The 16,150-nt window shown below is 30.8% G+C and overlaps 1 protein-coding gene across 4 annotated transcripts in view; it reads left to right on the top strand.

The window, feature by feature from the left end:
* The window catches only part of LOC141449432 (ABC transporter G family member 23-like), a 37,057-nt gene extending 21,714 nt beyond the window's left edge, over positions 1–15,343 (top strand). For all 4 annotated transcript variants that reach the window (XM_074118866.1, XM_074118868.1, XM_074118867.1 and 1 more), the window contains 13 exons: positions 5,608–5,762; positions 5,833–5,940; positions 6,029–6,122; positions 7,501–7,644; positions 8,577–8,710; positions 9,188–9,404; positions 9,813–9,990; positions 10,807–10,922; positions 11,555–11,625; positions 11,702–11,790; positions 13,227–13,403; positions 13,480–13,566; positions 14,872–15,343. In XM_074118866.1, coding sequence (XP_073974967.1) covers positions 5,608–5,762; positions 5,833–5,940; positions 6,029–6,122; positions 7,501–7,644; positions 8,577–8,710; positions 9,188–9,404; positions 9,813–9,990; positions 10,807–10,922; positions 11,555–11,625; positions 11,702–11,790; positions 13,227–13,403; positions 13,480–13,566; positions 14,872–15,098 — 1,797 coding nt within the window. In that variant the 3' untranslated portion in view covers positions 15,099–15,343. The remainder of the gene's footprint in view (positions 1–5,607; positions 5,763–5,832; positions 5,941–6,028; positions 6,123–7,500; positions 7,645–8,576; positions 8,711–9,187; positions 9,405–9,812; positions 9,991–10,806; positions 10,923–11,554; positions 11,626–11,701; positions 11,791–13,226; positions 13,404–13,479; positions 13,567–14,871) is intronic.
* The last annotated feature ends 807 nt before the right edge of the window (positions 15,344–16,150 follow it).

Below are 16,150 nucleotides of genomic sequence, written 5' to 3'. Positions count from 1 at the left end.
GAGCATTGAAATTCATTTCGCTGGAGGGGGTGAACATCTTGACGTAAACCGTCATAAAACTGGACTGGAACACCTCAAGTTGGCTGCTATAGTTTTTTGGCAGATTGAAAGAATATTTCTCGGTAAAATCGAGTTGAAGGGGCAACTTTCCTTGTATATTGAACATTATAATCTCTAAACTGTAGGGTTTCGTCTTTAAATTGAAAACCATTACTTTGATATACAAAACAAATCTGACATCTAGTCAAAATGTATCCCAAATAACTAAATTATAATGACCTCTTAGGCGCCACGGTAGCCGAGAGGTTAGAGGCGAGACCTGTAAAGCTAATATGCATTGTGGCACTGGGTTCGATTCCCTGTCTTAGGATTTGGATTTTATTTAATGGTTAACAAAAGAAGTTTACAGTAAAGTATGTTTGCTAGTCGCCTCCGTCCACGACACCTAATTGGTAGTTAGACGTAAAGCCCCGTCTGAAAAAATAGGCGATTACTTTACTTTTTTTTTTAATGATCTCTTGACTAAATGTGAGTATCAAGTATTATATGGGTTCCGATAAGAAATTTAAAACTGTCCGTCTTTTTGGTGAAAAATAATTTCAGAAAATATAAAACATGATGAACAGTTGAAAGATTTTTTCAAGAATTGAAAATCTGTAGTACTATGGGGTTTTCCCTGAGAGTGGTTGTCTTAGAAGCCCAGCTACCTAGTTTGCCCTGTGTTCCCATAATGTTGTTTAGAGGGTCATAGGATCTAATGTACCAGACTTTCGTAGAAACCTTTAACGAGATATAGAGGAAGAAGCAACCCTCTTTGAGTAAATGATTCTGATTATCAGATCTTGGTATTGGTAGAGCTTTAGGCGCCCACTAGTTAGGCAAGACACCATTGTCATTACAATCAATAATTTGTACTGTGCCTAACATTTCTTTCTCCAGAAACACCCCAAAATTGATTTTGTTGAAAAACGTTACAAATAAAGTTATTGAAATAAATATTTGAAATTAGAAAATGACGTTTTGTGAAAAATCACAGGAAATGGTAAAAATACAGGCAATTCCGGTTAATTATAAAATTCAGGTTAATCCGGTTAATTGTAAAAACCATTATTCTGTTTCTGGTTCCACCTAAAAGAAAAAGTAATATAAGTTTTATTAAATTTTGAGTTTTGGTTACACAGACGGACAAATGGCACAGATCAAAATTAAAATACTCTGTAACTAAATTACCATATAAGTAAAAGATCCTTGTCCTCCTCAAGAGGCCAGAAAAGATTATTTTTCTGAAGAAAAAACTTCTTTAAATACCAAACCCCGTTCTGGGTTGAACTCTTCTCTCTTCAGTTTGTCATCCATTATTTTTCACTGCACTGAGCTACACAATTTTTGTTTCTACTCGAGAGTTGCGTGACTTATGGGTCATTATCCACACAATTGTTTCATAGCACTGTACAACGCTCAATTGTGGTACGAAAAGTTGACGGAGATTTAGACATAACCTTTTGTATTACCAGTAATTAATTTTTGTTTACGAAATATTCTATTTCTCTAATAAATAATGAATTATTGTAATGTGCGATTAATATTTATGCATCCAAACTAATTTTTTCATTCATAATTTTTTAATTTTCAAAATCAAGATAATAATCTAAAAAGGATATTAGATTACTGAAAATACACATTACAATTTGAATACAATGTCTTCAAATTTAATAAGATCAATGCCTTTAAAAAAAAAAAGTTGTGATATTCACAGGCTATAATAAATTATAAAATTAAACCTTGAAATAAGGTCTCGCAACATATCTCGTACTAGGAGACCTACATCCATTACAGAATACTTACGTCATAATTCGAATGTCGATACTACCAGATGAACTCTCCAGTCACGTCTTTATTAGGTTTACCTTTTTTATATGAACAATGAATTCATATTAATTTTTAAAATCAAATCAGATCAATTTGTATCAATTGAACTGAAATCGAGCTATTCTGTATTAGTTGCAGGTATTTTAGTAAATAAAATTTTAGGTGAAATTTAATTTCTTTATTTTGGTTCACATTCAGTTTTAAATTTTCTAAATGAGATATGATCATTTACTTGTTATTCAAATATAAAGCCCTTATTTAATGTACTCAATAAAAATCAAAATAAAATTCCTTATGAAGTTTTATTTGTGTAGATTAATTAGGTGATCAAAGATTAGAAGGTATTGTAGATCTGGGGCTTCGCATTTCACATTTCATAGACTCAGTCAGAATTGCATTTTGTTCCATTTAACTAATTAGATACTTAGGAGCAAATAGGTATTCGTCCCACATTTCTTTGGATAATTTAGAATCACATAAAAGTTCTACAAACCTACCCAAAAGTGCTCCATGCGCATCCACTTATTTATTATACAGGGTGTTCAGCATAAGACTACGGTAACTTCGGGAGGCGTTTCATGCCATCATTTGCAACAAAAAAATCCATATAAACTATGGCTCGATTCGGCTCCGTTTTATAGATATTTTTAATTTTATGTTTTTCAAGGTGTTACTACTTTTTAGCAAAAACGTTGTCTATATTTCTCAAACTATTAAAGCTACAGCTATTTTAATAAGCTCATTAGAAAGAAGGTTAAATTTCCTTTTAAATAAGCTAATTTTTTTCATATAAAATGTTTTTGAGAAAAATGAAGTCAAAGTTTTTGGAAAAAATTAGAAACTTGCTATTTCTTATGTTTGGGCCACAATTTGAAATATTTTATATTATATAATTAGAATACAAATTAGCTTATTTAAAAGGAAATTTAACCTTCTTTCTAATGAGCTTATTAAAATAGCTGTAGCTTTAATAGTTTGAGAAATATAGACAACTTTTTGCTAAAAAGTAGTAACACCTTGAAAAAACATAAAATTCAAAATATCTATAAAACGGAGCCGAATCGAGCCATAGTTTATATGGAATTTTTTGTTGCAAATGATGCCCAGAATCGCCTCCCGAAGTTACCGTAGTCTTATGCTGAACACCCTGTATACAGGGTGACCAAAGTTTTATGCTCCACCCACTTTTTTTTTAAACGGCGGGAAATTTCGAAAAAATAAAAAACACGTATTTAATTATTTTTAGTCTAGTTTATTTTCAGTGATTGACCCATTTTTTTAAACCCTTGTATCTCGAGATACAGCATCCAACTTTGTTTTTTCAAATGGAACGTTATAATTTTTTTTGCATATTTTTATAGTATTTGGGCTCCTAAAAAAAACAAAAAAAAAACTTTTGAAATCGGTTAGGTTTTTCAAAAGTAATGGTGGTTTAAAATATGAAAAACAAATTTCAGTTTATTGTCAAAATCGCGTTATTTTGTTTAAAGAATCTGTTCAAACTGGGCACAATTAACGGATAGGCAAGCCAAAACTCTGGACTCCCACGCTTTGCTTGTAGCAGCACTTAAGGTGGCGAAGTCAAGATCTAGGGAGGCTAGAGTTATTCGACGTTCAGGTTGTTTTTTCTACAAACGTTTGGTGTAGAGTTTTAGGAAATCAACTAATAGGCCCATACTTCTACAGAGAGAACTTAACTGGTGAAAGGTATCTAACTTTTTGTAAGAGACATTTTGCCAGTTCTGCTAGAAGATGTTCCTCTACAACATCGGCTAGATAAGTATTTTCAACAAGATGGTTGCCCGACACATAAGGCGAGAGTTTTTCGAGGTTACCAGGACAGAAATTTCCAGGAAAAGTGCTTAGAGACCCATTGTCCCATCCAATGGCCACCTCGATCTCTGGACTTGACCCCAATGGACTATTTTTTGTGGGGATATCTAAAAAATAAAGTGTACAGTAACCTTAATCCCATGGATTCAGTCGATGATCTAAAACGTCGAATAACTCTAGCCTGCCTAGATCTTGACTTCGCTACCATAAGTGCTGCTACAAGCAAAGCGTGGGAGTCCAGAGTTTTGGCTTGCCTATTCGTTGATTGTGCCCAGTTTGAACAGATTCTTTAAAAAAAATAACGTAATTTTGACAATAAACTGAAATTTGTTTTTCATATTTTAAATTACCATAACTTTTGAAAACCCTAACCGATTTCAAAAATTTTTTTTTTGTTTTTTTTAGAAGCTCAAATACTATAAAAATATGCACAAAAAAATATAACGTTCCATTTGAAAAAACAAAGTTGGTTGCTGTATCTCGAGATACAGGGGTTTAAAAAAATGGGTCAATCACTGAAAATAAACTAGACTAAAAATGATTAAATACGTGTTTTTTATTTTTTCAAAATTTTCCGCCGTTAAAAAAAAAAGTGGATGGAGCATATAACTCTGGTCACCCTGTATTTACGCACTTATTTAATCAATGAATTTATCACTTGTCCTATGAGTACCTTTTATTGTGTAGAAAAGGTTAATATAAAGAGAGAATACAATTTCATGTAAATCAAAATTTAATCAATTTATATTTCGAAAATAGAGGCTTCTATTCTGACAAAGAATATTCATATGAATACAGATATTGATAGTGGCTCGATAGCAGTTGAGCTATTTCTTAAGGAGCAGCTGTGCAAACCTTCAAGTTACTATTTTTAGTTACTATTCTTTCATCCAAGCTAATTAACTTCACATATACACGCTTGTCACTTTTATTTGTAATATTTTTCCAGTAAAATAGATTTTTGGAGGTTGCAGGAGGATCTATAATAAAAACCTTTCTTCTTAAATTTGATTCTGTTGAAACAAATCAAATTCAAAGAAAATCCTGTGAAATCTGGCAGTTTCTTTAAATTTCACTGAAGATCACGCTAGCGAGTGGTTAGTGGCGACGCTCGCAAAGCTAAGATGTGGTACTGGGTTCAATTCCCGGTCTAGACCTTAAATTATTTAGTGGTTAATAAAAGAAATTTACAGTAAAGTACAATATGTTTGCTAGTTGCCTCCGTTCACGACACCTGAAAAAATAGGCATTAATTTACTGCATTTTTTTAGATGTTTTCCCAGTAAAATGGATTTTTGCAGGATCTGTAATAATAGCTTTTCTTCTAAAGTGATCCTGTTGAAATAATTTTACATTTAAATATTCATTCACAATTTCCCCTTGGAATTCTGAACATCTTTCACCAAATTACCGTGAAAGCCAAATCTTTCTTAAATATGATAATGCAATAAAAGATTTATTACACTAAACGTTCCAATTTAAAAGAAAACTTTTTTTGTACGAAAAAAATCTTATGTTTTGTCATCTTTGTTGATATGTGAATTTTAAAAGAATTTTGATCATTTTCTTCTCAAGATTACTTTTTCGTTTATTTATTCATTTATTTAAATTCTTGTTAAGCATTTGAGAATATGAGATTCATTGAGGATGCTATGTATGCATCATTAGTTAAAAATTTAAAATTTTACGTCACCAAATAGATTTACATTGATACGTCTTTCGCTTTATGACTTCCCCGTAATTTTAAGAAATAGAAAATTTACATAATTAATTAAGAATATCAATTTAAATGCTAATTTGTTGAAAGTGTAAGTTTGTTAAAGTGTGTTTGTAAAAGTGTAAGTTTAATAATGCAGTAATTATTTTTTTGCAAAATAAGCAAATAATTTGGTTTTCTAATTGCAGGATGTGGCCCTTTACTCGGTGCTTAGTATTGCTGAAACGTTTCTCTATTATGGAAGACTGTTTGGTATGACTTACGCTCAAATTGAAAACAGAACAGAACAATTAATAAAATTACTAGAATTACCATCAGCTAAAACACTTGTTGAAAATCTTAGGTATATACAAGTTTAATGTATAGTTTATCGTTGTTTAGTTTTGTTTGTTGTAACAATTGTTTATTTGTAGCGGTGGGCAACAAAGAAGAGTCTCCTTCGCAGTTGCATTAATTCACGATCCACAGCTCTTAATTCTGGATGAACCTACTGTGGGACTTGACCCTCTACTCAGTCAAAGGTCAGTCTAATAATTCCCCAATTCTCACCCTTCAATAATAAGAATTGTAATTGACCTTTAAATAAATTTTACTTAATTTTGATTACAGTATATGGGAACATCTGCTAAAACTTGCATCAAATGGGAAAAAAACAATAATTATTACAACTCATTACATCGAAGAAGCAAGGCAAGCACACTTTGTAAGCAATGAACTAATTTTTTATTTCTTGATTCTAATACTAACCTATATTGTGGAACAATTTCTATAATTTCTAGAAATTATAAACAATGCTTAATACTAATGTGCTCGATTTGTTGCACATTGTACATGTATTGTACATTTTATAAATTTGTATCTACACAAAGATACACCCTTCATATAAGTTGAATTGTGAAGCAATCCATGCGGCAATAGTTAATATCATTTATGATATTAATAGTAAAAAAGGATGTAATTGTGTCTGTGAATAAAGAAATATTTAATGAACTGAAAATGTGGTAAGATATTCAATAGTTAATGCTAATTATTTCAGGCAGGGCTTGACGTCCAACTACCGATTAAGTGTATTGGTCGGGGGCGGAAGTTCATCTTCTTTGCTACATTTTTTTCTAACAAAAAGTAGCTAGCTACTCATGGGATTTTAGTTGGGGATCTCCCACTTACAAATCCACGTTCGTGACCACTTACACCACGTTTATTTTTTTAAATAATTAAACTGGGGAATATTGTAATAATTGTGACCGACTGATAAAATGTGAGGAAACCCCGAAACAGACAATATTCATATAAAATTGTTCCTTTCATTTATTTTAATTTTATCCATCAATAAAGCTTCGCTATTTTTACTAAAAATAATTTTGAAATTAATTAAATCTAAGTGATTTAAAAATTCATGAGCTCTGACTTGAATTAAAAACTGCTCTGATTTGAATCCATACAGATTTGTATTAATGTATTCTATAAAGAAAAAGACAGAAACTGTAAAATTTGTTAAAAAAATTATTGAATTTTTTTAGCCTTTCATTTTGTATACAATTGAAAGTAAATAAGAACACACTTAAGTTACATTCTCCTCATACTGCAGCACTTAGGAGTGTTGTAACGATAGAGGAGACTCGTTTTAATAGTCATGTAAGAATTTCTACCTGTACTTCTCATCTGCGGCACTAGTTATTATTACAAAATAAAAATAAAAGATGTACAATATTGTACAATGTATTACCTAAACTGTGAGTCTATTTTACCTTAACCTGGTTTATTTGTTCTGCAAAACAGTCTTCAAAATAAAAATAAAAACTTCGTCAAAATCCCTTGTTTGCAAAAATTAATTTTTAAAAACTTTATATACGTATATAAAGAGAAAAAAAAATGGTTTAGACGCACTCTATTTTACTTTTAGAGAAAAAAAACTTTTACAAAACCGAAAAAAAATTCGAAAAAATTTACTGTTAGAATTATTGTTTCATGTAAATACGGCCAAATCGCAAACATTTTTCAATAGTATAATTTAGTTACATAGCTTAATTTTACCATTAATTTTATTAATAATGTCTCATTGAAGGTGAATATATTCTCAGGTAGGCCTGATGAGAGGTGGCGTCCTGTTGTGCGAAGAAACACCTACACAACTAATGATTACTCACAATTGTAATAATTTGGAACAAGCTTTCTTGCAACTTAGCCATAAGCAACATAATGCTTTCAACGAAGAAGATGATCAGGTATTAATCGCTTATTTACAATATTGCAAGCAAAAATTAGACAGAAACAGCTGTCCAATCTAGCTTAGTACTCGTAGATAACATGGAAAATATTAAAAGTGCTGAATAAAAATATAATACATTGTTAGTTACGCTGAGTGCAATGTTACATTGCATTTTTTCATTTTTTTAAATCATAATAATTAATAAAGATGCATTTTAATTTTTTAAATTGCTGGCATTAAGTGTATTTCTATTTTTGCACAACTAACTCGTTCATCTGTGAAGGTTAAAATTTCATTTATTTAATTTTATTCTATTCTAAAGAGATAAAAAGAAAAGATATACATATTATTATAATTCTAAACTTAAATTTGTCCTATTAACATTTTATTTATTTATTTTTTAAATAAATTTGTTAAAAAAAAGGTGATGTACTTTTAATAACTGTTTAAACCGAAATTTGTTTTTAGTTCTAATGAATAAAATATAAAGTAAAAAAAGCAACTTGTTAGAACTAGCATTGAATCCAAAAAGAAATTTTTAAAAGAAACAAGTAATAAAAATGTTCACTTGATTTGTATTTTTTCTTGCATCTAGAAAGTAAAGGCACTCTATCGTGCAGATTTTTGCTTTTGGGTTATCACCGGAAATATACTTTTGAAGTCCAATGATTTCGAAGATATGGTTTTTACAAATTGGTCTTGTGTGGTAAGCATTACTAAAAAACCGGAAAATAAAGTTGATGTTTGATGATATAATATTAAATAATATTTTCCCAAAACACTTGGATTCGTCCTTATTCTTTCCTTTTGGAACTCCCATCAGGTTAAGGCATATCTCAAATTCTTGCCAGGCTTTGCTTTGAAAGTTAGAAACTAAACTAATGAAGTTCACTAATTCTAATAATTCTACACTTAAGTTGAGTTAAAAATAACATTTTTTTTTTTCAGGAAGAAATAAGTAATTATCCTGAATTAACAAAAGAAAAGTCAAGGCCACACTTGAGCGGAGAAGGATGGTTCTTGTGGTCAAGATTTATGGCCCAGCTTATTAAGAATTGGTTTTTTATGTGGCGAAATAAAGCGTAAGTTCATTTATTCATAAAAAGTTGAAATCAAATTTAGATAAGTTGACATTGAAAAAATATTGGTTCAGAATTGTAAATTCGGATTTGTAATACACTTCTCTTCTTAGGGTCGTAACCAGAAATTTTCTTTAGGGATGGGTTTTGGTGAGAGAAGTAAATGCATTACTTTTTCATTTCTACAATATTTTTTATTTAGGGTACAAGGACTTCTTAATAAGACTGTTTCTGTGAATATATATATCAAATAATTTAAGAAAATGTCCACGAACTATAATAATAATAATAATAGTAATAATTGAGTATTTAAATTACTCTTATGTAGTAAGCTTCTTTAATCGAATTACCTACATAAGAAACTTATTTGAACAATAAACATATGTGACATTTTTGCAGTAGGGTTTTTATTATTTTATTTATATTACTGAACCTAGCTTAAACTTATTAATTAATTGTTTTTTCTATTATTTTTTCTAGAATGATGATATTTTTATTAGGATTACCTTTAGTTCAATGTACATTTTATAATCTTGCAATTGGACACGATCCTGAAGGACTTAAAATAGCGGTAGTTGTGGATGAATTGACAAACGGCCTCACTGAATGTTTAACGATACCTAAAACTGGATGTACATTAGATTTCCCTCTTAGTTGCCGTTACTTAGACAAATTACAAAGTAGGACAATAAAAGTGGTAGGAATTATTATCAATATATTAATAATAATAATAATAATAAGTTGTTTATTGGCATTTCAAAATATACACATAAAAGTAAGTTTCACATTTTTAACATTTAAGCATGGACTTCTCGTCCGTCTGCTTGAGTTGCACTTTTGTACTTATCAATATATTATTATACATTTATATTATATTTCTTTGTTTGTTCACTATCCAACTTTTTAAAAAAGACAACGTTGGTCCGATTGTGTCTTTGTTGGTACAACAGAGCCTATGATCTTCCTAAATTTTTAGTATTTTAATTTAATGTTCTTTGAGAACTTTTTTGTTTTGTTTTATACTTACATAAATTAGAATTTATCGTGCCACATACATAACAAAAAATAGTGGATTAACTCATAAAGCATACTGTTCTCAAAATAGGTTGAATACCAAGGTTTAAGTGAAGGAAGAAATGCTGTTTCCACAAACAAAGCATGGGGCCTTCTTCATTTTGCACACAACTATTCTACAGCATTAGCAGAAAGAATAAATTATACTTCCGATGCTTCTGATTTAGCAATAGAGTGGAGTCAACTAAATGTTTGGATGGACATGTCTAGTAAGTTACCAATTAAAAATTTGTATTTTAAATTTAATAATAATGAGAAAAAAATTAGTTATCATTATGTTTCTTTTCTTTGACATTGGTCTGACATTTATTTATTTTATTTTTATGTAAACTACATGCTTTTGAACGTACAATTAAAGTATAATTTTTGACTGAGTATCTTTTGACTTTTGACGATCAACTTACACAATTACTCGAAATTCCTGAAATAAATTCTTCTATTAAATTTCAAGCTTTTATTCTTTTTGTATCCATAAAAAATATAGTTTAAAAAGTTAAATAAATATAATATTTAGGGTTTTCTTCAAGCTGTTTATTAAATACTTTCATTAAATTTATTTTTTGTAAGTCTCTTTCTAACCCTTAGCAATCTTCCATCTTTGAGCAAAACATGATTTTTTCTTGGTTCAAATAAGAAACAAATGAATACTGTAGAACTTTAGAACCAATTTTACGGGAAGCTCTTAATACTATTAATAATTGAGCTCTTAATTACCTGTGTTTTAGTTAAAAGTCGTGGAAGATCACCGATAAAAGTCATTTAAATTTTACCATTGAATCGAATATTGAACTTGACATATTTTGTCCTTTAAATGTAAAAAGCAACTGCCTGATATTTACAGGAGGATCATTTTTTTTGTTTTTTAAATTGCTTTAAGCTATTACCAAGGTTTAATATTATTTTTCAACCTTCTAAAAATTATTACATTTTGATGGTATAGCTCCATCCAATTATTCTAATAAATTTTCTAAACAAATTTGATTTGCTGTATTTGTATCCGAAAATTTGTTTAAACTATTTTTCAGATCAATATATAGGCAATATGCTGAAAGAAGATCTATTAAGCGGATACTCTGGTTTCTTAGAAGAACTGTTATCTGACTGTGGTTGGCCTCCTCAGTCTGCAGGTATCCCAGTACGGGTGAGTGCAAAGATACTCATCTAATTCAATAATCAATAACCAATGACCAAATTAGTAACAAAGTTGAAATAAATGAAACTGTAATTTGCAGCATTTGATTTATTTAATGATATAAAGAAGCAAATGAGTGCAGAGTGTAATTTGTTTCCTCAAAAAGGCGTACCTATGACCCATTCAATTCAGTTTCTTCGAAAGGTTTTTAATAAAAACGAACCATGTTGAATGACAGAAGTCAGAATAACCGAATTCTTACACCTTCCAAAAATTGTATTCTTTCCCTGTTTTTTCCGTTTATTTTCAACCTTCATCAGAGACTGTCTTCACGTAGATGAATATCAACTAGAAACCGTAGCGATATACCATCTCTTAAGATGGATAAAAGTGAATCAAAGCAAGCAAATCCATTAATTTCAAGCAATAAAATTTCATGGATAAACAATTTGATTCCACTATAACTAATTTTTATCTAACACATTTTTTCTTCTAGGAAATTAGTAAAATGTCAAAAAATTTAACTGCATGGTAACGAATAATTTGTTAATTAATTGGTATCTAATGTAAAAACGAATCCGGTAAAAACCTTCATTATTCTTAATATTGCAGAAATATAATACTTGAATGCATAATTTCAGTTTGAAGAACCAGTTTATGGAAACAGACATCCCAGCTTTATTCATTTTGCATCACCAGCAGTAATAGTTGTGTGAGTATTATAGTAAGCACATTAAGCACGTTGTGCTGTTAATAAATAACATTTTAATGTTATTATTTTTCAACAGGTTTATGTTCTACTTACCTCTCATGTTTACAGTAGGAGTATTGCTTTATGAAAAAATGGCTGGAATTTTGGAAAGGTGTATGGTTGCAGGTATTTTAATCTTATCTATTCGATATGAAAATGTGAGTTATTTATGCTCAAAATAGTTATGAAATAAGCGGAAAGGTATTTTGTCCCTTTTTTCTAACAGAATTATTAGTATTATTATTTTTAAATATGGGTGGATATTATTGCAATGCAATTATAGAGAAATGCAAAGATAGAAATAAAGATTCGCTCTTGACATTTGTTGATTAATAAAAGGCACATGATAAAGCTCCGAGAGAAAAAGAATGCCAAGCACATGGAAAATTGGTGTAGAGGGAAGCTTAGATGAAGCGGTGGGAAGGATGTATGAATGAAACATCTATCAGGTAAAATAAGGAAAAGTTTATCTGAATCCTTTGAGGCATCCAAAGGGTTTAAGCAAGTTACTGCATGTCTTCCACGCTATTTAAGAAGTAGTGATGAATGGCTGTTTTAAGAAAGTAGGCAGATGGGTGTCCTATAGGAAATAGATCCCTCTCTACAATTTTTTCCGTGGGGAACTAGTGGTAATCGCCCAAGGTAGAGATGAACTCCAGCTTATGTTACAAAAATTGAAAGATTATGACACAGACTTGTAAGAGAACGTAAATCTCAATTATACAAAGTTCTACATGGAAGAGATGAGGTGTTTGGAGGAGCAAGAAGAAAAATTAAAGCTTTTGAAATCGTTTATTATTATTATTTGGGATTAGAGAACAGGGGACAATGTAATAAAGAAGTCAGGGTGAGAGCTCAGCAAGCCTGGTAAGAAATGAAAATACTGAACACAGTACTTTGGAACAAAACTATTTAGAAAGATAATAAGAAAATTATTTTTTACGCAATAATAGACGGTTCCTTACCTATGGAACAGAAACTTTGACAACGCAGAAAGCCTTCAACAAAGAAGTGAATGTAGTGGAGATGAACAAAGTAAGGAATGAGAATGTAAAAAAAAGAAATGAGTGTAAATTAACCCATGCAGAAATGACAGACGAAAACAAAGCTCGTGTTTTACACGAGAAAAATGGCCCCAGATGAAATTTAAACCCTCCTAGAAGAGGAAGGAAGGCCATAGGGGGAAGATATAGGCGAGCAGATGGGGAGAAATGGTTAGAGAGAGAGACATATTGATAGAAGAGAGACAGAAAGAAACTTGAAGTTACTCAGTAGACGAGAAACCGATTAAGTTTTAAGGTGCATTAACATAAAAACATAAATTATTAGCGACCATAGCCTTTTCTAATGTATGCCCGCATCCGCATAATGTTCTGTCGTTACGATAACACTGTTCATCATCTGACCATGCACTAATAAAACGAACTGTACGTTTAGTAAATAATAATAATAATAAATAAATAAATAAATGGTTAAATAAAAAATCGAATGATTACATTAAACACTCATTTGAGTATCTTTATTGTATTTTGTATCATTATTATTTGGTCTGTTTGTTGTAGGTGTTACAGCTTTGGAAGTTGTCATAGCCCATTCTGTTATTCAATTTGTTGTCCTCTGCTTGCAAGGCCTATTGATGATGTTCATTATGTATCAGGTTTTTGATAGTCCCTTTGTTGGAAACTTTTTTTGGACATCAAATTTGTTAATACTTCAAGGATTGAGTGGAATGTGTTTTGGTTAGTATTAATGGTTTGTTTCAGCTTATTTTACAATAACTAATTATTTCCTGCAATTAATTAATTTTTTTTATAGGTTTTTTGATATCAGTCATATCTGACACAATGAATACAGCATCATTTATGGGCATCGGTACATTCTTTCCTTTATGTTCAATGAGTGGTAAATATTAATTTAAGTAATTATAAATTCTAAAAATTAAAGCACAATTTCTTCAGAGGGGCTTAATCTCATATTATAAAATTGAATGTCTTGATCAGGGGTGGAATGAAATATCATTGATACTTTCCCATTAAATTAAAGTGGTTTCAAATGGAGTCAGATAATTACAAGTAACAACAACTTATTGACAATGATCTAAAACTTGATAGTTAATTGCTAACTTTAAGTAGTATCTGCACAATTCATTCAATGCAATTAATCATCTCAATAGAGATAAGCCATTATTGCGATAGAGTCCTGAAATTGTGTTTCAGTTAAAATAATTTTTTTTGAGATAATTTAAAAACTTTATGTTAATGTTGAATAAATGTTGGGACCGAACTGGAAATAAATACTTTTAAGGGGATCAGATCATGTCGCTGGCAGGGATGTAATGGTTCGGAACCATCTTTTGATTCTTACTTAATATCTAACATATTAATTGAAATACATGTGTTCAGTTACAATTTTCAGAATTCTAACAATTCTATCTCAAATTTCAAATCTGAACTTGCAGATGATTCCCATTTTAGTAAAATTATAATTTAATCAAATTCTATGCACTGAATAAGGATAGATTCCAGAAGAGGTGCGGATTTTCCTCTTCCTAAAAGAATCTTAAGATCACTGCTCGGAATTGGACATCGGCCTTCCCTATGATCTGGTATGGGGGCCTCCCAAGTTACTTGAGCGTAATACTCAACTGACATGATTGCTCATTCATTAACTTCAAAAATTCGTTTTCCTTATATTTAGCAACAGGAAGGTAGCCTTTTCCACTAGCCACATATATAGTCATGTTGAGCTCTACTGGCACTTCTGTCACCTTGAGACCTGGCACCATAGTGCTGCCACCTGATGGTGATATCCTTCTCATCGATCTCCGATATTCCTTCTTTCTCCGGTGGTAGGAAAGTGAATAGGGTAAGAAGAAGGATAAGGGCCCAGTTCAATTAATTTTAACAAATGTTAAGAAATTTTCGAGGTAATGTAGTAGACCTTTGTCAGTTGACTTAGTAACACTCAGGAGCCACGCAGTTGAGAGTTAGAGAGGAGAACCCAAAGCTAAGACATTAAGGAGTATTGTGTTCAATTTCGAGACTTGGCCTTGGATGATATTTAACGAGAGTAATTTATGTTGAGTATTACTTTCGCCTACGACACCTGGTCGGTAGTTTGGCGTGAAGCCCATATGAAAAAATAGGCATTGCATTACTTTAAATATACATATTTAATATAAATATATTTATATGAGTATTTTCTTAGGGATGTTGTGGCCTCAAGAAGGAATGCACACCCTTCTGAAATCTATTGGATGGCTACTTCCCACTTCACTGCCAACTGAAGCAATGCGCGCCCTCACTGCCAGAGGATGGGGCATTTATCATCCGGTTGTCTACAAAGGATTCATTTCATCAACAATATGGATAATTTTCTTTTGTTTTATGACAAGGTTGGTCATTAAAGCTAGAAAAGGTCTTAGGGCGAAATAATTATTAAAGAATTTTCGTTGTGTTCTAATTAAACAGGAACATTGTTACAAACTGTTTCAAGTTTTAAAATTCCAGTTCTAGTGTAAGCTGTGTAAAATATATGTATTTTAATTTTTTATTTCTCAAATGATCAAAATCGTTTGGCGTTTTCCTCCTACAAAAATTGTAAATGTTTTAATAAAACGCTAATTGTGATGATGATACAGGAATAAGATGTAAATAAAATATGTTTTGTTTATTTTTAATTTTCATACCTTAATTTTAATTATACCACTAGACGCGATATTCTTTGCTGAAAAATGTCTTTTAACTGATGCGATATTTCTAAGCATTTCAGGCTTTAATTTTCATATCTCTGTCAGTAAGAAATGTTGGCCTCGAAACATTATTTTATAATAATAAGGTTAAAGATTCAAAGCATTGATCCCATTCTCCACAAATCTTCTACTACTACATGCCAATAGTTTCCTAATTCTTCCGTAGACAGTTGAACGTGGCGAACTCAAGAGACACTTTAACACCTTAAAGTCTAGTAATCCTCCAGCCAGACAAAAACAGGAATGTTGTTTGCACGGAGGTCCTGAGCATCAAACAACCAGCGGTAGAGATGGGTTCAAAAGGCTTAATTCCATCTGTTTTTATTGTTATCTGTGATTGTCCCCTTTGACGTGTGAAACACACTTCAGCGTCAATGCTAGTACCGCTTTATTAAATATTTTAAAAGTGAAATGAAACATATCCGTGATGACCCAATTATACGCGAATGACTTACCATTTATAGTGCTTTCCACAGCGATGCCCAGTTTATTCAGCTAGAGTATAGAAATATAAAGTATAATCTAATACATTTGATGTAAAATAGATATTTGATATAAAACAGAACTTCACCCAGTTATAGTCACCAATTCTTATACAGCAATTAACAACGTATAACTTTCTTTTTTTTTTAATAGTTTAAGTTATTATACATTATTCTAAAAACTGCTTCTCGCAAAACTCAACTTATTTCAAACTGCAGATATTTCAGACTTTTTTCGTACAATGAGGCGGCA

Source organism: Rhodnius prolixus, unplaced genomic scaffold (genome assembly GCF_049639745.1).
Source record: "Rhodnius prolixus isolate KJV_2025 unplaced genomic scaffold, Rpr scaffold_2, whole genome shotgun sequence".
Classification (NCBI taxonomy): domain Eukaryota; kingdom Metazoa; phylum Arthropoda; class Insecta; order Hemiptera; family Reduviidae; genus Rhodnius; species Rhodnius prolixus.
This window is presented reverse-complemented; position numbering and strand designations above follow the sequence as displayed.